General features: G+C 44.9%; 1 protein-coding gene across 2 annotated transcripts in view; it reads left to right on the top strand.

Annotated features, from left to right (window-relative positions):
- Nucleotides 1-836: 836 nt before the first annotated feature.
- Nucleotides 837-20,931, top strand: part of SRPX (sushi repeat containing protein X-linked) — a 42,101-nt gene continuing 22,006 nt past the window's right edge. The window contains exon 1 of one of the 2 annotated variants that reach the window (XM_027449012.3): nucleotides 837-997. In XM_027449012.3, coding sequence (XP_027304813.1) covers nucleotides 928-997 — 70 coding nt within the window. In that variant the 5' untranslated portion in view covers nucleotides 837-927. The remainder of the gene's footprint in view (nucleotides 998-20,931) is intronic. The other variant, XM_027449011.3, reaches the window with a different exon arrangement.

Raw genomic sequence — 20,931 nt, 5'->3', positions numbered from 1 at the left:
TGACTTCCATTTCCCCTTGAGATGCCATCCTCCCTCTGAAAACTGGTGCCTCGTGTTTCTAAAGGGATATTCCCCGACTTACTGGGTAGGACTCCTCCATCTGCCTGTGCTTTGCTGGGAATAGGGCAGCCCACGGGCGGGATGTGAGGAGCCACCTTGGGATGTCCCCTCCTGTCCTAGCACACAAACTCTTTCTTCCTCAGCAGCACAGCAGCTTCACCGCACCGCCGGCAGCTTTTGAACGCATAGATGCTACCTCTCTAACATGGAAAAATAACAGGATAACTAAGCCTCGCTGCAGTGGAGCTTCAGGGCTGACGGATCTCCAGCTTTAATCAAGCGCTGGAACACCCCATGCTCTGCCTGGAGCCCTCTCGTCTGCAGGCTAGGATTTGGGGAACTGCTTTCATCTGTCAGGGTGTGCGAGGAAGGCCTCCAGTCTTTGTGCTCCTGCCAGAAAGCCCACAGCCGTGACCCCAAGCACCCCAAAACCTCAGGGGCAAACGCAAAGACCCCGCACTTCTCCCTCATAACCCCGCGGCTCAGGGGCCCGCCTCGTGCTTTGGGGGCTGCCCTTCCTCATCCTCATCCTCAAACTCCCCTCCCCGCCGGCGGAGGCTGCTGGGGGAGAGAGGGGAGAGAGGGAAGAGAGGGACAAGGCTCCCTGAGGGGCTGCGGGTCGGGGGAGCCGGGACCCCCGGCTGTGGGGGCACGGGGCCAGGGCGCCACGTTGGGGTCGATGCCGGCGGGCCAGGGGAGGCGAGGCGGGGCCGTGCCGAGCTCCCTCACAGGAGGAGGAGGAGGAGGAGCCTCGGGCCGAGCTGGGGAGCCCGCTCCGAGGATGTCTCCGTCCCACTCCTCCTCCTCCTGCCCCTTTGCCGCGCAGCCCTCAGCCGGGAAGGGCCGCCGCCACCGCCGCCGCGCAGCATGGCGAGCCGCTGCCTGCGCCTGGCCGCCCTGCTCGCCCTCACCGCCTGCCCCGGCCGCGCCTACCAGGGTAGGGAAGGGGGCGGCAGCCCCCGGGTGTTTGCACGGGGGCTGGCGGAGTGTGGAGAGGGGAATTTGGAAGGGGACTGAGGCCCGGGTGTAGGCGGGGAGAGAAAGGGAGCCCGCCGCGCTGGCCGCGCCTCGTCTGGTGGGGACACACTGTGCGGGGACAGCCGGGGCTGGCTGGGGGGCAGGAATGGCTTTAGCAGGTGTAGGCAGTGAAAAGCCGGGGGCAGAGGTCTTGGTTCAAATTCAGGTGTGTTACACCGCAGAGAGGTGGTGAACAGGTGAGGAAGGTGCCTGGGGTGGCTGCCAGCTGTGTGTGGGGGCAGCCGCTGCTTGCTGCCGGCTCCTGCCCTCTGCACCCAGCAGCCAGCCCTACCTAAGCGATAGCCCTGTCTGCTTAGGGCCATAAAATATCCTAGCGGTGGTATTTGTGAGTCCAAGTTAGCTTTTCTTGGGTTTCTTGGCATGCAGCAGCAGGACTCCTTTCCAGCGTGTTAAAGATGCTGGAAGGCTCGTTCCTTACAAAGTACTAAGATATTGGACGCATCGGCTGCTGAATCAACAAGGACAACAGAAGTTTCTGTCCTGGCATTTCTCTGAGGACTGTTGTGCTGCCAAACTCGTTATTTTCTTAGGAAGATGACTGAATGCCTTCTTTTGCGGTTCGTGTGCATGTTAGTCTTCAATTAGTTTGCAGAGGATGCTAATATCCTGCTCTCTTCTTTCTTCTTAGAAGGCCAAATGTAACTTCTCCCGTCTCAAAAACACACTTTCTGTGTGCAATCTTCAAGCTGACCACACAATAGCCAACTTGTTTCACCTTTCACTCGTTTGAAAGTCCAATTTTCCTATTAAGCTTAGTGATAAAGGCTCCAAACTGTTTAAATCATCAGCAGCTGTATTTGTAAACCCTGATTTCGAGCTAAGGTCTCACATTCCATTTCTTTTGTTTGCTTATTTTGTTAAGAGAAAATGTGATATTCTTTCAAACCTTTATTCTCAATATGAACCCGGCCAAGTATTTTCTTTTCATCACACTGTATTGGTCTCTAACTGTGCCCATCAGGTGACGGAGTGCCTTTAGGTACACTGAAATAGCTTCTCCAAATAATTTCAGTAGGATGTATGTGTATGTGGCCCCCTTGAACACAGACTGTACATGCATGTACTGTAATGAACTGTTACTAGGAATTTAATGCTTTTTTTAATTGACAAAGCCAAAGAGCCTATTTCAGAGCCACGCAACATGCTTATTTTTGGTAGCAGATAGTCATTTAAACAGCAGGAGTAATTTAATCAGCTCTTGAATTCATAATTTGATAAAACCGGAGTTTTTATTGTAGAGTGTTTGTGCTTCATAACCCAAAAGCTATGGTGAGCGATATACTAAGTAAGAGTAATTTAGGTGCTATAAACAGAGTTCTATGATCCATATTTGATGTTAGGCAGTGAAAATCATCGAGTGATGAGTTAACTCTCTCCTTGGGTTTAGGAAGGTGACTGAAAAATACCTGAATTCTTAAAATACTGAAAAACATTTGAAGCAGCTGCTGTATTATATTATCTGTTACTGTAGTTTCATATCGTGAAAGATTTCACTTGGTCCTTTTACATTGTTCGGTTCAAAACCTGTGATGCACTGTTGGAACTTCTTTCATGGCACTACTAAGAGAAAAGTCCATTTGCTCTTTAGGAAGGTGTTAGAGATGTACCTTTTAAAAGTTAAAACAAGGGGTTTTGTTTGTTTGGCTTTCCCTAGGGAGTAAAGAGAAAACTAAAGACCTTTGAACTCGAGTGACTCTTTCCTCATCAGGTTCTTCTTGCCCTCCCCAGAGTTCTTCCCACCTCTTTTTTTTTTTTTTTTTTTTTTTTTTTTGTCCTAGTCTTCAGAGCTGTGGAAAACCAAGGTAAATCCTTTTTCTGTTGGGCTCAGGCAGAGCAATGATGACCTTCTGGTAGGGCCAGATGAGAGTACAGCTCAATGTAAGTGCATAGGAAATCACTTGTTCAGTGCTACAGGTACGCGGAACTGGAATCTAGTGATGCTGCATGGTTGAAGACTGTTGTACTTGAGTCTTTACACTTTTAGTAGACTTTTGTAAGGAAAAGCAGACCTCTGACAAAAATAATGGAAAGTGGTTGTATTACATTAAAAAAGAAGCTGTGTTTTAGAGGACAATATTGGTGTGAAGGGATTACAAACCTCGAGAGATGCCATTAAGATCACCTAAAGAACATGTAATACTAGAGAACTGTTTTCAAAACCTTTATGATATTTAAATCATTGAAAAACAATATATATGTGTAGTATGTTTGTAAACACGTCTATATTTGGATATATATTAAATACAAGCAGACAGATGTCTGTCTGGTTGCAGGAAGGGCAGCTCTTCTGAAAGCTTTAGAGGAAGGGCTGCATCTGTGCTGCAGCCTTTGAGAGCACAGCACTCCTTGCCCAACTGAGCTTATACTGCAAATAGACAAGGGATTGGAGGAGAAAACTGAAAGAAGTAAATATTTAAGATGGCTTAGAGTCCTATGGCAGGCTTTAAAAAAAAAATCTGGCGTTGCAATTAGTGTCTTGATTCCCAATTATAGCTCCTATCCATCAGGCTGGGCTGCAGCAGTCAAGAAACTGTCTCCAAGCCCCTAAGCAGCTGGTGTTCTGCATTGCCAAGGGTGGGGCCCGTTGTGTCAGCTGAGGTTTTTCTTGTTGCTTTTTTAATGCAGTTTGCTCTCTGCCCGTTAATCCTAGGTGACAACTTTCGTAGAAGTACGTACAGGACCCGCTCCTGTTCCTGGTTCTGTGTGTGCTGGTCCCCTGAAGCCAAGCACACCGATGCTGAGCTCATGGACGATGAAGACCTGGGTGTCCTTCAGGCTGTCTGAACCTAAACACAGAGCAGAAAGGCACAGTCTGCCCTCAAATAGCTTGCAGGCCAAGTAAAAGACAAAAAACATCACGTGAATACAAGCAGATAAGTATGTCCTAAGGCACAGCTTTATCCCAAGAGCTGTCCTTTGGACCAGTTGTCTCCTCCTAAATAAGTTCCAGATAGCTGGATGGCTGTATGTGGAGAAATGAGCAAGGCTCCCAGCCGCAGAGAGACCTAGCAGAAATGACATGTTAAAGTGACCTCAAATGCAACAAACGACCTGTTTATATCCATCAAGCACATTGTCACCCCTTGGTGCTGCATCTGTGCTTTCTCACGTGAAGTGGGCCATCTTCATGAGCTACACTAACTCCCACCGAAAGTTCCTCACATCACCAAGTGTTACCAAAGCACTGTGCGTTTCTTTTTTGGTAGTTCTTAAGGAATCTCATCCTCAAGGATGGATGTCAAGGAGATGGAGTAGAGCTCAGTAGCAGTTAATTTTCACCCCTGCCAGCTGCTGGGTGCCGATTGCTGCTGGTCCTCTGCAGTAGTCGATGTTAACAGATGTGACGTGCTGCCTGAGAGACTAGAGTGTATGAACACAGGTTTATAAAAACTAGCAGTTGAGGTTGCTATCAGTGCAGGTGAGATTCTTGGCTGCGAAAAAGTATAAATGAGCATGTAACGTGAAATGTCTAATACCCCAGCTCTTAAACAATTTGGTGATGTTGAGATGCGTTTCACTGTAGTCCCCTCGCTTCTCTGACAGTTGAAACCAAGAGAGGTCAATAAACAGTAGCGTTACTGAAATATGCTTATTTTTCCCCCACTATACAAATATGAATGGAATTGGTAACAACTGAGTCAAATTTGTGGCTGTTGAAGGTGCAAGTTAAAAAATACTTTGCATTCTTTGAATGGCCACTGGGTTGAAAATTCAAACTCTTTGACATAACAACCCTGTGCGGGTTGCTCAGGCTTGCTTGCTCTTCCTCGCTTTCCACATCTGTAAATTAAAAGAGCGGAAATGTGGACCATTGTGAAGTAATCGGAGATGCCTATGTAAAAAGTCCACAAGTTATGTCATATTTGAAGTACTTGCGATGTGCTGGGGATAGTTCGTTTCACAAGACCTTCACTTAAATTTTTTTTAGCGGGGTAAGTTGAAAGCTCAGCAGGCAGAGCGTTGCTGGCCGGCCATCAGTTCTCTGCCACTGCTTCTAACTATTAATTATATTTAAAGGAACACTGTTAAAGCTGTGCAGACTGAAAATTTATGCTGTGATACCTTGAAAGTGTCTCCAAATTAGAGGTTTCAACTTTGATTCTCTTCCCTGTAACTTGAAAGAGCCACTTGAGAGGTCTGCCAGATCTTGACACAACTTTAACTTGACCTTTTGCATATCCCTATGTGAAGAGAGAAGGGCGTTTTATATTCCTTCAGAGATGACAATGGAAATACATTTAATCTACCCAAGCTGGTAAATATGGAAATCTTAGCTTTACCAATGTCTTCTGTTAGTTTTACTGAACAATCTTGGCAAAACTTTGTTGTGCTTGGGGAGGTAAATGGTGTCTTTGCTGTGTACTTAACACACAGAAATGTGAAAGCAGCAGGTATGTGCAGAGTACAGTTCTAGCAAGTGCAACCTGAGGATGATTAGAAATCCTTCCCCCACCTCCCATTATCTTTAACTAGTGTTTCTTGGCAGCTGCAGGTTTTTTCCTGAGAGAAAAGTCTAAAATTATGTCTTCCCCTCAAGTTCTGTGAAGATGAAAGGAGAATACGTTTAGCATGGGAGCACTTCAATAGCCTGCTACCAGCATGCTGAAGTGAATCTGTCAAAATATCCTGGGGCTGGACTAGAGTTAAACTTCTCTGCGAAAAGGCTTACTTGAGGAGGAAGTGTTGCTTACTGGTTTCTTGTTTGTTTTGGGTTCTCTACGTGTGTCATGTACAGAAGTCTCTAGACTGGCTGTGCTGCTGTTTCCAGGCTCGGATGGCTAGCCTTCATCACCAGCTATACATATATATATATTTTTTTGTGTGCTTTCTTCTCTAGTGCTTAGGAAATGCAACTTTGCAAAAGCACCTGCTTTGTATTCCTTCACAGCCTTCTCAAAAGCATCGCTTTACAGGGTACTTTTGGAGTTTTGCCTTCCCTCCAGGAACCACTGTACCACTGTTCCTACTGATCAGCGTGGGCTCCTCTCCCCTGCTGCCTGGGCTTCCTTGTACCCGACTGCTGGCGTGTGGGATCTTTGGCAGGATCCCTCACTTTGGCCCCTGTTGGTTCAGATGCTACAAGGTAGGGTTTGGAGGCTCCCAGGGGCCTCTGCAGTACAGGAGAGGTTTCCCAAATTCTCAGCAGGGCCCTCTGGTGTGTCCTACACCAGGGGTGCCAAACTGCCACATGTTCTCCTTCACCCTCCCCTGCAATTTGGCACAAAATAAGCAGCAAGGGTGAGATGTGCTTTATTCTCTCAGTGGTGCTGTTCCTTTCAGCTCTCCTGCAGCTCTCCCCTGGGCTACTTTTCGCTGTGTCCACTCAGCAGCTGGGAAAGCTGCTGCCCCCCTGCACTGCACAGGGCAAACCAAAGCCTGGGAGATGGAAGCACCCCCACAGTATCAGGTCACCCAGCCCCTGCCAAAGTGTGCAACTCCAGCGGGGGAAAGTTGGGCACTTCTGGCAAAGGATTTTGACATTTGAGCAGATAACCACTTGTATAGCTTCGTGCATTTCGCTTTAGTCAGTGAGAAGGTGCTCTGGGTTGCTTTTGTGAGATGTCTGCAGGTCAGGAGCTATCTTTAAGGAGCAAAAAGCCACGACCAAAACATTCAAGATGCATATTAAAGATTTTTGATTGTGTTTGTATTTATTTGAAACTGGTGAGTGAACACCTACACGTGTGTGTAGATTTTTGAGTTGTACAGTGCTCGAATTGTGATGTGCAGCTTCAGGGAGGCACAGAAGAAACTTCCGCAGCTCTGCAAGAAAACATAGCAGTAAATTTTATGCTATCATTTGCTTCAGATCTTGCGGAAGATAAAAATATGCATATGTGAGAATACTTCATGTATGTAATTTGGATGATTTAGAAGCTTGTGTTATAATGAAAGTTTGTTTTGAAGACTGAAATTACTATGTTGCCGTTACAGAAAGAATCCCTTTTTTCAGTCGTGACAAATCTTAAATTTCACCCGGCTCTGTACAGACAGGTTTCCTTACAACTGGAGATGTGATTAAAGACGACTGATTTTAGTCTTCCCTACTTCTTGCCCTCTTCTTCTTTTCAGGAAATGCCATTGCTTTTCAGGGTACTGGATTTAGGCATGCCTAAATCTACACACTAAGAATAGCAGCAGCACGGTTTGGAAGCAGTCGTGTATTCAGGCTTCTCCAGCAGTGCCTTGTCGTGCTGCATGGTTTACCCGAAGCCTGCACTTAACCAGCGTGGGCTGGCCAAGTGAGTCACTTTGCAAAGTCTTTCCTTCGTGGCTGTCCCATGAGTTTTAACCTAGCAGGGTCTGTGGTCCTTGCTGGTGTCCCTCAGAGGTCTTCTGCCAGACTTCCTGACACTGCCTTGCCGGATGGGGTGAGATGCTGCTTCCGACTCCCACACCAAGCTAAAAGCCTCTGCCAATTATACTTTTCTTCAGACTTTTCGGACAATGCACTTAAAATAATGGCTTAATTTGAATCTCCCTGTCTTGAGTCTGTCCGCTGTGGCTCTCTATTTATAATGCGTTGCTCATAAGTAAAACAGGCCAAAATTTGCATGCCTCTATCCAGCTATTCTTGAAGATTAAAATCAGGTTGGCTCCCAGCCATTCACTGCTCTAAGCTGCCCAGAGACAGATACCAGAAACAATGTACCAGCCACCAAGTTATGGTGGTAGGGAACATTTAAATAAAAATAACAATAATAAAACAAATAATAAAAAAGTCTTTCCCATACTGTATTTTTCTGGGAAAGGAGTGGATGTGAGTGCTCCAGAAAGCTATTACTTGCTGAAAGGAGGTATGTTCCTTATTAATGCAACAAGAAAGAAAGGACACGGCTTGTTGAAGGTGTCTTTTCTGTGAAGGCATCTGGCTGGTAATTTGCTTCTACTTTGTACCCCTGATTTCTTTTCAAGACATTAAGGGAGCTGGTTAGCCTGTGTCTGCTGGATCCCTTTTGTAAATGGTTTATCTGACCAGAGAGCACACTCGGAAGGCTTTGGCTGAAAACCTTCATATAAGGAGCAAGCACTATTACATGTGCCATGCATCATATTAAGTGAAAACATGTGGCTGTGTTTAGTTATGGGACTGCTGCAGGAAGCTCCTGCAGCTCTTCAAAACTGGAAAAGTATGAGCTGTGCATGACTGCTGTTTGGGGCATATCCATACGCTCGCCTGAGTAGTCTCTCCATCCACCACAACATCTGGATGAGTTTCCTTTTTTCATAGGTATCAGGAACCACGTTCTGAGTATCTCACTGCTGCTGGACGCACCGTAAGTAGACAGGAAATCCGTGTCTGGGAGAACCAGGAGATAACCCTGACTGTCACCATGCTTTGACTTCTTGTTTAAGAGGTTGTATGATCACATTCTGAGCAGCTAGCAGTGCTCTTTGTGTTATCACCAATACGTTTTTATCCTTTCTACTGGCACGCTGAGAGTTTGCAGCAGTTAACTGCCAGAGAACTTGTCAGCGATGTGTCCCGTGGTCTTTTCTGCAATTGTGAATGCCTGAATTCTTTTATTTTTGTTTCTTCTGGTTGATGATTCTGCGTCTAGGACTGAGTGTTGAAACCAAGAATATTAAACAGCATCTGTAGATGACCTCAAGGCATTTCAGACCCCTTAGATACCAGCACAGGCTGCACGTTGCTGCCCTGCAAGTTCTTTGGTTTTTCTATTACTCAAAATCACCTTTTTGTAATATTTCTGGCTGCAGGTTTGTTTAGGAAAATCTTAAATGTGTGGCGTATTTTTAAAATGCCTCAGATGTTTTTAGCTGTAAAATACATTAAAACCACATACGTTGCTTGTGAGCAGTAAAAGACAACTTGTAGCTCATCAGAAAGATAACGTGATTGATTTATGGCTGCCTGTTTCCCCTGTTGGAAATGTAAGCCAGTTTGTCAAAATGAATCAGTACAGAGGAATTGAAAATAAGTCTTCTATTTCATGTATGAAATATTTTCATATCTGTAAGCCCCTCACAGTGAAAGCAGCTTTTGATTTATTTGCAGCTGATGAACGTTGTTTCTGAAATACAGTTCTGGTCTTTCTCTACTCTTTTGGCTGTAACAAAGTTTATTCTTTATAGAGTTGAGGCAATGAAAAGGAGGGGGACAGGGAACAGAAAGGTTCCATATGGCAGTATGTGGCACAAAATGCATTAATTTATTGCTAATGATTTTGGTGGTGTAAAGGCTGATGCTTCTCAGGGCTTCAGTTCACGTGGAGCTGTCTTCTCCAAAATATTTGGAGTATGATTTAGGCAAAGGTAAGAGGGACAGACGAACAGCAGAAATGCAGGAAGGGAAGGCATAAATAAGATCTTGTGGCTGCATAAATTAGCTCTTGCACAATTTAAATAAACTTCGACCAAAAAGCCCAGCGCACCAGCACTGTCAGCAGACTGCAGGCTCTTCTCCTTATCACACCCATCCCAAGCTTTTGTGAGAGCTGATGCAGCAAGTTATGTTTTGGGTTATATTTGCTTGAACAGTTCTTTTAAAACCACTGTATTTAAGTCTTTTTAGTCACTTTTAGTTTCCTCTGTGGAAGGAGCTGCGAGGAGTCGCTGCCGTCACAGTGTGTGAGTGAGCAGGGGAGGAGGAAGGCTTGGCAGGCTCCGCCATACGGCAGTTTGCAAGTTCATACAGGATTGCATCTCTTCCAGGCCTGTAGTTCTCAGCTGTCTGCCGTCGGCATACTTCAGCCCCATAACAGGCTCCTGAAAACCACTGAAGATGGAGCGTGTTTTATATCAGGGGCTGGCTGCTGGATTACTGCTACTCATGCTTCTTGCTGGGGCAGCGGGTTGTCCAAGGGTGGTTGAAACCAAACCCCAATGTTAATGCTTTTTCCCAGAATATGTTTTCTTCCCACAATGCTGGCTGGGTTAGGGATTTGGTGCACCGGGGTGTTTTACTGTCAGACCTCGTTTGAGGCTGCCCATTTGTCTGGTTTCACGTTGGCAGATGTTGGCGTGTCCTAGGCTGCTATTGAGCTGGCTTCCCTGCAAGGAAAGGATGCCAAGGAGCCCCCTGCTGCTGAGGGGCAGCGTGGTGAGGGGCAAAGGGGGGGAAAAACCAGCAGGACATGGCTTGTGTGACCCCTGGCCTTCTGCCGGGACTATGTGCTCAGCGCCACATCCCATTTTATGTGTGTAAAAACGCCAGCACGGGACTTCATTCTATGAAATTTCATGGTTGGTTGAGCTGCATAGGAGACTGTAGAGTGTGTGTGGACATATATAAATAAAAAAGGTATTTTGGATTTCTCATTTCTGTATAGCAGTGTATGGTCAGGGCCATCCTGGCACGGCGAGGGCCAGCAGCGGGGCTGAGGCATCGCCGAGCGGCCCTGTCCCGCCATGGCCAGGCCGTCAGCAGGGCCAGGCTGGGGTGGTGACCAGGCCCTGCTGGGACCCTGGGGCTGGATTTTGGGTTAAGTTTCACCTTATTTAGGGTGAACCTAAATACCTAAATAAGCACCTTATTTAAAAGCAAGCCCTGAAATCTCATGACCAAGTCTTTCAGGCTTTGACACTTGGGTGAGGAGGAAACCTAGTGAGAAATGCGATTGGGGCCCCTACGCTGTCTTTAAAAGGCAAAATGACTGATCTTTGCTGTATGCCCATTTTATTAGGTAACAAAATATTTTGATGCTCAGAGAAGAAATGTGTCTGGTGTGACTAGAATGCAAACAAACACATAAATCTGTTATATAAAAATGTCTCGCTTGTTAAGAGCCTCTAGTTTCTGTCTTCAGGGTGTTTATAGAACTTGAGCAGTTTTTCTGTACTAAACTGCCTCTGTTGGCAGCTAAAATTGGTAGCACTAGCTGTTAAATCCCAGAATGGTTTGGGTTGGAAGGGATCTTAAAGATCATCTAATTCCAACCCCCTGCCATGGGCAGGGACACCTCCCGCTACACCAGGTTGCCCAAAGCTCCAGGACTATAAAAAGGACTGTTAAGGGCTATATCCTAATAAAGGATCTGAAGGACTGTATCCTAATGAAGTAAGGTGAACTCTGACCTTGGTAATTTCAAGTTGGTCGTTCCTGTGTTCATCACTCCTTTGTTCATCAGCAGTAGATGTCAGCCTTCCCTCAACGAAAGGTTGCTGCCCTGTGGGTTCATATTTTTCTGATTAACCCCACTGCTTCCCAGCAATGCTGCCCAGATGTCAGGAGGCTGAGCTGAGCTTCCCACTCTCAGTGATGTGGTGGTGTTTCCAGATGTCCTTCACAGAAGACCTGGTAGTCCTAGCTGTGTCTGAGGAGGAAGCGAGCAGGACTGCTCCTTCTGGTGTCTCCTCCAAGTTGCTGGCTGAGCTGTGCTGAGTGGTTCTGCTGCAGGTGGGACACGGTTACCAAGAGAGGATGGGAAATCCACAGCATCTACTGCAAGGACTGGGGAAAATTGTATTTCCCTTCTGTCTTCAAGCTCATACATTTTGGAAAAAAAATGGATTGGCTTTACACATCTTTCTTTTCTCTATAGACCATTTTCTTTCAAGTCCATCTGTAGCTGCGCTGGCCACCTCTGCTGTTTCTGGTAGTCACAGTGAATTTTCACTGCCCTTTTCTGTGTCCTCAAGGAGTCGGGTGTAAATTCTGGAAAACTGGCTTTGGTGCATTGAGGTGATTGATTTAAGGGGTTATATTGGTATTGTCAGGTTTCTCTTTGCCTTAAACCAGTAACTAGGGTTCTGAAGATTGAGGACATTCATGTTGATTTTGTATTTATCTTCTAGTTTGGGGCATTTGAGGATGCAGGTATTCTAAGCATTGTCTTTGGAAGTAAAGCTGTATTTTTATTTTTTTTTAATTTGTTTTAAATATAAAGCTAATGTTTCTCATGTAATTTCAGGTATAGTTTAGAAGAATCACCAAACGATCAAAGTCTGTTGTATCAAAAGCCAGTTTGATATATAATACAGTTTTTTGTTTGCTTGTTTTTGTTTTGTTTGTTTGTTTTATTTAATACTCCTGTCACTTCTGTGATATGCAGGTGTCATAAGTGAAGCTGAGATTTCAGAGTCAATATCTTCACAAATGACCTTGGTGACCGCTTTCAGAAGGAAACTTGTTTATTCTCTTGCTCTCAATGTGAGAACTTGGAGAATATTTTTTCAGTTGGGACTTCTCACTGGAAGGAGTATTAATGAAAAGGAGTGATGGTTTGGAGAGAGCATCCCAAATGTTCCTTTAAAATCTGCATTATTTTATGCTGGCTGTAGCAAACTCCTTTGAGTATCCCTGAGGATATAATTAGCATTCATTCATTTAAAAAAAATGAGCAAGCCAGTTCTCATCGGTTGCTTTATACACCTTCTGTGCTTTTGGCTGTGAACTCCATGTTAAGTATTGTTTGTTTTGAGGCTGTTTTTAATACAGGTCTTCAGAGATGAATTAAATTCCTACCTCCTGAATTTTGACAGCAGTTGTTTCCTTTTCTCTTCAACTGATTAGTTTGCTATTTAAGTTCCTTGCTACCTATTTTTTTTCTTCCTTTTAAAGTTCCACCTGCTTTTCCATCTTGTTTCGAGAGTTTTTGACCTGCTGACTGCCATGCATGGCTCTGAGTTTTATTTTTATTTTTTCTTTCCCTTCATGCTGCCCTTGCAAATGGGTGACAAAGTGAGTAGTCGTGGAGTCCTTAGAAGTCTCTTTTGTTTTCAAGGGGTCCTCCACTATTAATACCAACAGATCTTTATGCTTTCATCTGTTCATGGTGTTTTTGCAGGTGCCATGGATTAAATAGCAAATCTTCTAGAGTATGGGCTTTGTAAAACAACGTGTACGCTTCCTGTTTCTCAGAAAAAGAAGTTCCTCACATAGAATTGGGGCTCTGTGACAAACTTCTGGACTGCCATTGTATTTATGCATAAGATGGGAGAAAAAGCAAGCTAACTTGGGAAGATGTCCTGCTTGAGCCACTTATACATTGGATCTTTGCATCGTTAAGTATATATTACAAAATATATATATAGCGTACACATATGTTACTTTTTGCAAGTAGTGACTTAAGCAGAGGAGGTAAGGAAAAGTAGTGTAGGGGAGAAATCCTCGAGGGAGCTCACTGCCAGCATGGAGTATACAGTAGCTCTGTGTTGCTTCAGACACTGTGACTCTGCTTATTAAGGAGTAAGGTGAGATCACAGTCAGTAACTTCAGTCATTAAATTTATGTTTTTCCCCCTCCCCTCCTCCTGTTTTCTAGGATCTTGATATAGGGCTTCCTGTGTAGTACAGATAGCTCCTGATGCTGGCTTTCAAATACTGAAGTAATGTTGGATACCTGAAACTGGGATTTTTTTTTTCCCTAGGGAGCCTTTCCTTTAGGCTCCTTATAAAATCTGAAAAATGTTTGTAAAATGGCAGAGCTTCAGAAATAACACATGAATTGGGGATAGAGAGAAGGCAGGAAAGTAGTATACCTGGTGCTATACTATTAAAAGTTAGATATTGAGATGTGCCAGTTTCCACTGTCCGTACTTAAAAAAAAAAAAAAAAAAAAAAAAAAAGAAGAAAAAAGAAAAGAAAAACTATTTTCTTTCATCTGTCAGGATGCAGGTGGGAAGTTCTCCAGTCAGGCTACAAAACCTCTGCGGAGCACAGGGCCGCAGGTATGTAAGGGGTAGAGGCGCTGGGAGAAGCTAGCGTGGAAAACAGAGGGCAGGTGGAGACATGCTGCAGGGTTATAAAACTGCTGGAATTTCCTCAATTGCTGGGAACTTTGTGCTTAGAGGAGGTTATTGCAGTCTGCTTGAACAGCACCAAGGCTGTGAAAGACTGAGATGAGCTGGTGCCCGCCAGGATGGGGCAGATCGGGGCTGAGCTGTAGGCAAGCGTTCCTGACGGCCGATGTCGTGTGAGAGCAGCAAAGAAACACTCAGGGCTTGTGGATGTCAGGACCACGGGCAACACGTGGACAGACTTCGCAGAGCCTCCTGTTTTAGTTTGTCACACGGTGTGTATTCCTCTGTATCAAGAGCCGTCTATATATTTTCCACACACAGCCCTCTAACTGCTGTCAGTCACTGCCTTCCTGGTCTGCTTACACTCACATGCAGAGCGTATGTGCTCAGAATAGCAAATATATCATTATCCAGCACGAAGCTACGGTAGTTGTGTTTACATAGATGTGATGCAGTGTGTTTGCTCTCCACAAATACATAGGTTAAAGAATGTGCTTTCTATTCACCCAAACTGATTTATGTTACGGTGTTCATGACATACTTTTCTCCTCTTTGGAAGCAGTCTGTGGTATCGTGACCATCCCTGATCATGAGAAGAGCCTTTATTTTTTATTGTTTTAACCATTATTTATTGAAGAGGTCCTTAAAGCCCTTAAAATAAAAATCAAACTTGAAGTTCCTCGCAGCCTGAACAAAGGGAATGTTTTTCTCCCAACTTCTCTCTGTTGGCTTCCTGCTGGCATAGTATGCTGCCATTCTAAACATTCAAGGATGTCGTTTGTTCCTCTGTCCTTTTGTTTTTTTTTTTATTTTGTTTTGCTGGATTTCAGCTTTTTAGCCAGCTCATCATCAGATGCAGCCTTTTAAAAGGGAAGGGCATACGCTCTTGGGCCTTCTCTTGACAGCTGAAGAAAAATCATGGAAACCAACTTCTTCCTCTTTCTCTGCACCTAGTTATTTAAATGTTTCATTTGGCAATGAGTCAATGACAAAACCTAACTGGCTGATCTGAAAATCAGCGTTTTGTGGGGGTGCTGTTCGTGTGCGTGATGTTCTGATTTTTCTCTGTGAGCCAGGCTGCCAGCCTGACCCCCGTCGCCTGTCTGCTTGATGAATCCCTGTGGTACCCTGGGGGATGTGCTGTGAGGCACTCAAGGGAGCGTGGACCGTGTGGGAAATGAAGAGCAACACAGGAGACGGGTGGTATTTCTCTTGAAGATATACCAATGTCAGCTCCCAAGTATATCTTTATTAGCTTGTTTAGCTTTTTTTTTATTAAAGAGAAATGAACATTTGTTTTCCATAACAAAGGCCTTTCATCCATGTTTCCCCTCTTCATCTAGGTTTTCCTTAAATGAATTTTCTGTTGAAAAACAGCTATATGTATGAACATACATTTTGTAACTGCAATTGTATTTGAAGCAAGATGTGATAAATTCCTTTTTTTCCATTGAATCATTTGAAATCTCACAGGAGCATCCAGTGCAAAGCATACATCAGGATGCTGGAAATCCCTCGTTTGTTCTTGGTGAATGTAAGGACACAATTGTAGTGAAGGGTATTCATGAGGTTTTTTGGCTTTATATTTTCTGCTTCAACCATATAGTATTTAAACAGTCCCCCAAGGCCTTTGGTCACTTTATATGTATGCTATAAGCAGTGTGCACTCCTCGTCCTGGCACTAAATGCATTAGTATAGTAAAAGCAGATACATTATCAGGGAGCACTAACGTCCCTGCACGGCATGAATGTGTTGGCAAGGGTGTTTGTAGCCTCTGGTGAAGTCTGCCAGCCTTTCCCTCGACCGCCGCGTTGATAAGGGACTTCTGCCAGGGTTGGCGTGGAGCCACCTGCACAACTTCCACTCCTATTGCCAGTCTGGAGGGGAAGAGAAAAATAACACAAGCCAGTGGCAGAAAGCGCTCTGCTTTGGATTTACTGTATCTAAGATGTCTACGTGTATGCACAAAAGGGAGCAAAGCAAAATTGTTGTTCTGCAGAGAGTTCCTCGAGCAGCACTAACTTCGGAGTCCTTGCCACTTCCATCCCACTGCTGACTTTTGGGAGAGTAAGGAGCACGGGCAGGTCTTGCCTAGTTCTGGGTATGTGATTTCCTTGAAATAAACGAGACCGTATGCCAGTGTTAATTGTTTTCCTTCTCGCTCAGTAGTTGGCAGCACATGAAAAGAGTCTGTTTTGTAAGCTGAACGGAGCACAGTGATGGTTTTCTCAACATGTGTAATTAATCTCCTCCGCAACACCTACATTGCTTGGTGGCAGCTGCAGTTTCCTCATAGTCCCGGTAGGTCACAGAAGGCAAGGAGAGAGGGAAGAGACCGTCGTCGGGGACAAAAACCTGCGCCTGCGTTTTCCTAATCGGATTCATGGTTTCTGAGTAATTGGGTGGTTTTATTCCACAAAGCAGAAGCTGCTGCTGGCACGCAAACTTCGGGCCTCTCCGACCTCTTTTGAACTTGCTAATTTTGAAGCTTTCTGTTCCACGTTTGGATCGTGCTTTAATTACGACAACTTTGAAAGAGCTGTACTTTGATGGGATCACATAGGAGGCGTCTCTCTAGAAGCAAGTTAAAACCTGTGCTTTAAAGCAAGCCATTTGCATCTTAATCAATGCTGAGAGGTAGTGAATTAATGCACGTACAGCCCTGAGGGGGTCTTCCTGGTATAGGATTACTTTCTGAGCCTGAAAGAGCTTACACCTGCAAGAAATAGAAGCAAAACAGCGGCGTGTGGCTTATGGGTGTGCACGGAAGCTCAAATCTGAGCTACCCACGTGCGTATTTCCATGCATACAGGCAGGGAAGCTTCTAGACGTCACTGGAAGTTAATCATTGGGGCTTACAAAACTGTGTAGAGGTTTTTTGAAAAACCTGGTAACTTGGGCTGGTTAAGTCAGCTGGATTTGCTTGCAGGAATGCACCGTGGTTCTCAGGTCAGCACAGCTCTTGCTGAATGCAAGATCGTCAGGTTTCTGTTTCAACGTGCTTCCCCCTGCATTGCACAGACCCTTGGGACTGTTGATTGAGGTAAGCAGGAGGCTGAAAGGTGACATGGCCAAGCAGGAACATCCTTCGAGGAAAGAAGAGGCAAGTGTTGTCTTTGGAGTTACTGTCCATCCTCAAGGCTGCTTAATGCAATCAGTCACCATTAAATTCTCTCTGTTTGAACGTGTTCATTGATACAAGTTGCACTTGGCTGACTCCTGTGCTGCTCTTTGTTCTCCTTTCATTTCTGTAACAAAATAAATTTTACGTTTGTTGTGTTTTTTATGCCTTATGGACCGGATGCAACCAAACAATTGAGCGTGCAGCCAGCTTTTAAACCAATACTGAAATCCTACCGAAGCCAACGACATTGAAGCATGAGTCTTGCAAAAGTGAGGTGTAACATCCAACCAGAAAAGGATGAGATCAAAAACCTGGCTTTCTAGCTTTACTATTGTCATAAAAGGAGTGCAGGTATTTTTACACCCAAAGTAAAGCCCTCTAATATGAAGGTCGTGACCATTTTCAGTGCCCTTTCTGGCTCCTGATGGACGTCTTCCAGACTTCAGAGGTCCTACCGTGCCCCAGCCCTGCCTCGCTGCAGCAAGCTCTGCGGTCTGCTGCACGTAAAGCTACGGTTTTCTTCTTTCATTCATGTATTTGATGTGGCTTTAAAACTCTGAGGCAACGTGTTGGAGGAGCTAAATGCAGGTGGCATGAACTTACTGGTGGAAACTCATTATCTGCTTTTTACATGTTTAAACTCATCAATTGCTTGAATGTGGAAGGAATTCCCAACTACTGTGCTCTGTTTCAAAGGACAGAGGGCATACGGGAATGAGCCTTTCCTTTCCTCTCAGCACCAGGAATAGCTGGTGTCTGTAGGCCAGACAAGATGCTATCTAGGCTCCTTTAACTTGCTTTATTTTTCTGTGTGCAACCCAATGACATTACAACCGACCTTTTTTCCCCCCACACTTTGTTTTTTATTGTTATTTTTTCTCTCTGAGATTTGCCATACAATTTACACACTGGAATTGGCCTTAGCACTGTATTTTTAGGGCTGTGTTCTTTTTTTTACATTTCCCAGCAATGTTCCAGAAATTGGAAATGTACTTATCTTCTCTGAAATACATACTTAAGTAAATTGGTGCTATATTTAAGACTTCAAGCTTCAATAGAAACGCAAAGCTGCAACTGGCACATTGACTTTAGCTGCTGATTTTTACAGCACAAGTTACAATCTTAGGTAGTCCTGTAAACTCTGAGCAAAAGAGCAGGAGAAAGGGGATGGGTGAAGAAAAAAAAAAAAGGCTTTAGAAATTTTGTGGTGGAAAGTGACAAAACAGAGTTGCCTGAAAACATCAGAGCTCTTATTAATCTACAGGACCGTAAGTGCAGCAGATGCAAAGCTTTTCAGTTTGCCTGGTGCTAAGCGAGGGAGAACAGAGCTGTTTGGGTTGAAGTCCCTTCAGCCAAAGTGCAGTGGCCTCTTCTGCTTCAGTGCCTGACCTTGTACTGCCTCAGGGCAGTAAAGTGTAAAAGGTTTCTCACTGGTTTCATGAGGGATGCTGTCGTGGTCTGCAGCTTATTTTCAGCTGATCTAGGGCAAGAAGAGTTAAGAAGTTTGTTAGTCGTGGGAAAACCAACTTTGCGTGCCTAATCTGCCTCTCGCAGCCCACATTCCTTCCTTTTCTCAATTATCCAGGATTTGTAACACAATAGCACGTTAAATGCTGTTCATGTACGCACCTGCATATGCAGTGTCTGCCCTGAGATTAGCTCCTGGTGCCCTCCCTCTGCCAGCAGAACCGCCTGGGTGGACGTTCGCCATGGGGAGATCATTCCTGGGCACGTCCCTGAATTTGTACACATGGCATCGCTTACAGAGTCAGTGGCATCAAACAGTGGGAGCACGAGTCCTCCTTCCCTTTGCCCGTGCAGGTGATCCCGGTGACCGTGTCAAGGTCTTCTCCTGAATAACTCTCCTAACATTTGTATGGAGCTGAAGGCTTTCGTGTTCTGGTTATCATTACTGGTTCTTGGGTTTCGTTGTTGTTGTTTTTAAGAAACCAAAATGATACTGCTTTCTCTTTTTGTGCAGTTTGATTATTTTAAACCTCGCCTTGTTTTCAAGGCTTTGGACAACCTGATCTAGTAGAAGGCATCTCTGCCCATGGCGAGGGGGCTGGAAGTAGATGGTCTTTAAGGTCCCTCCCCTCTAACCCAGGCCATTCTATGATTCTGTGATTGCTGCTTGGCAGAATGAAATGATCCAGTGAGAAAATGCCTGACCTCGGCTTGGATAATCATAGAATTATTCAGGTTTTAGAAAAGATGTCTAAGATCATCCAGCCCAACCCAGACTTGCTCTCCAGACCCTTCACCAGCTTTGTAGCCCTTCTCAGGACACCCTCCAGCACCTCTGTCCTTGTAGTGAGGGGCCCAAAGCTGAACACAGTATTCAAGGCATAAATCCTAGTGAGGCTCACCAGAGCCGAGTACAAGGGGACAATCACTCCCCTAGCCCTGCTGGCCACACTGTTTCTGATACAAGCCGGGATGCTGTTGGCCTCTTGGCCACCTGAGCACACTGCTGGCTCATGTTCATGTGGCTATTGACCAATGCTCCCAGGTCCCTTTCCACCAGGCAGCTTTCCAGCCACTCTCCCCCCAGCCTGTAGTGCTGTATGGGGTTGTTGTGCCCCAAGTGCAGGACCTGGCACTTGGCCTTGTTAGCCTTGAGAAGGTGCAAAGTTCGTTGTAGGATCAAGACGGCTGAGCAATTTATGATAACTCTGACAGTTCTGGAGAACTTTGAGGTGGTCACATCCAAGAATATAGCAAGTGGTTTTTCTCAATGCATGCTTGGCTGATTGTATTTAATTCATACTTCTTGCATTGTTTTTAGTTGTGGGGCTGACACTGGAATCTGTGCGAATTCACGAGTGCAGCTGTATGCTCTGCTCCCCTCCATCTCTTTTTCAGAGGACCAAAGTCCCAGGCCAGGAGAGCAAATGCTGGGCTGGCTGTAAGCATGGAAATCAGAGCCATCGTCAGAAAGCTGCCTTCACAGGGTCTAGACTGCGGTACAAAAGCAACAAAGTACTTCGTCAGGTGACTGACATCAAATGTCAATGTCTGCAAACAATTTTGAGGGGATTTAGGGTCAAGCATGTGGCCTCCCTGGGGCTGGTGAGCCCACTTAAGGAGATACTTAAACGCTTTGTTGGAGGAGAAGCAGTGAAGCCTCGACAGCTGACATCTGTAGCACACTTGGAGGAGATTTGGCAAGCACAAAAAAGGCAGCGTTGCTCTTGAAATGTTCTGGTTCACGTTCAGTGCAAATGAGTAACTACTGTATGTCTGAGTGTCTCATTAGGTTGCCAGTTTGAGCACTAAATGTAAATACTTGGAGAAAGGTCGTATTTCTTTTCACGAATTCTAGTTACACAAGGATTTTTACATCCATCAGCAGGCTTAAATGCTTACTGCTGCCACTTGTCCTGCTCTGTTTTACAGTTTTATCCGTGGATTTCTTAATTCAGCACAGACTACTGAGTGGTCAGTGACCGACAGTACCACATACTTTCTAGTAGCTTGCCTGAAGTTTCATTAAAACACTTTGCCCTAATAAAATATAAGAAAAGGTAAAGCTTTCTTGTAAAACCTCTGGTCATAAAAACGTAGCAGTTATTTTGTGGATGAAGAAAAATTGTTTTTCCTGACAAAAAGAGGATCAAGTTCCGTGGGTTAATCTCATGGTAGGTTCATGATGGAAGTGTTACTTTGTGGGTCTTGCCTGTAGTCTGCGTGAACAAAATCTGCAGCCAGTTTTTGTAGGGTTTTGCTACACGTCCCGTGATGTGAGATGTCCATCAAGTAGCTTGTTGCTCATCCTCCTTCCTTGAAACACCTGGGGTCTGTACGGTGATAATTTCAGCACTTTGAACTTTGCTGAGTACTTTGTCTCCAAATGGACAGCAAGGAAAAGCTCCTTAGCAATTCCCCAACCCTGTCCTGCTATGATTATTAACAGTAATGAAATGTTGCTCATTAGAAGAGCAACCTGACTGCTTTCTCATTTCCAGCTATAAAATATGCTGGAATTGGATGTCAAATGATAG

The sequence above is a fragment of the Anas platyrhynchos genome, chromosome 1 (genome assembly GCF_047663525.1).
Source record: "Anas platyrhynchos isolate ZD024472 breed Pekin duck chromosome 1, IASCAAS_PekinDuck_T2T, whole genome shotgun sequence".
Lineage (NCBI taxonomy): Eukaryota > Metazoa > Chordata > Aves > Anseriformes > Anatidae > Anas > Anas platyrhynchos.
Note: the sequence above shows the minus strand (reverse complement) of the source record. Positions and strands in the feature narration are given on the sequence as shown.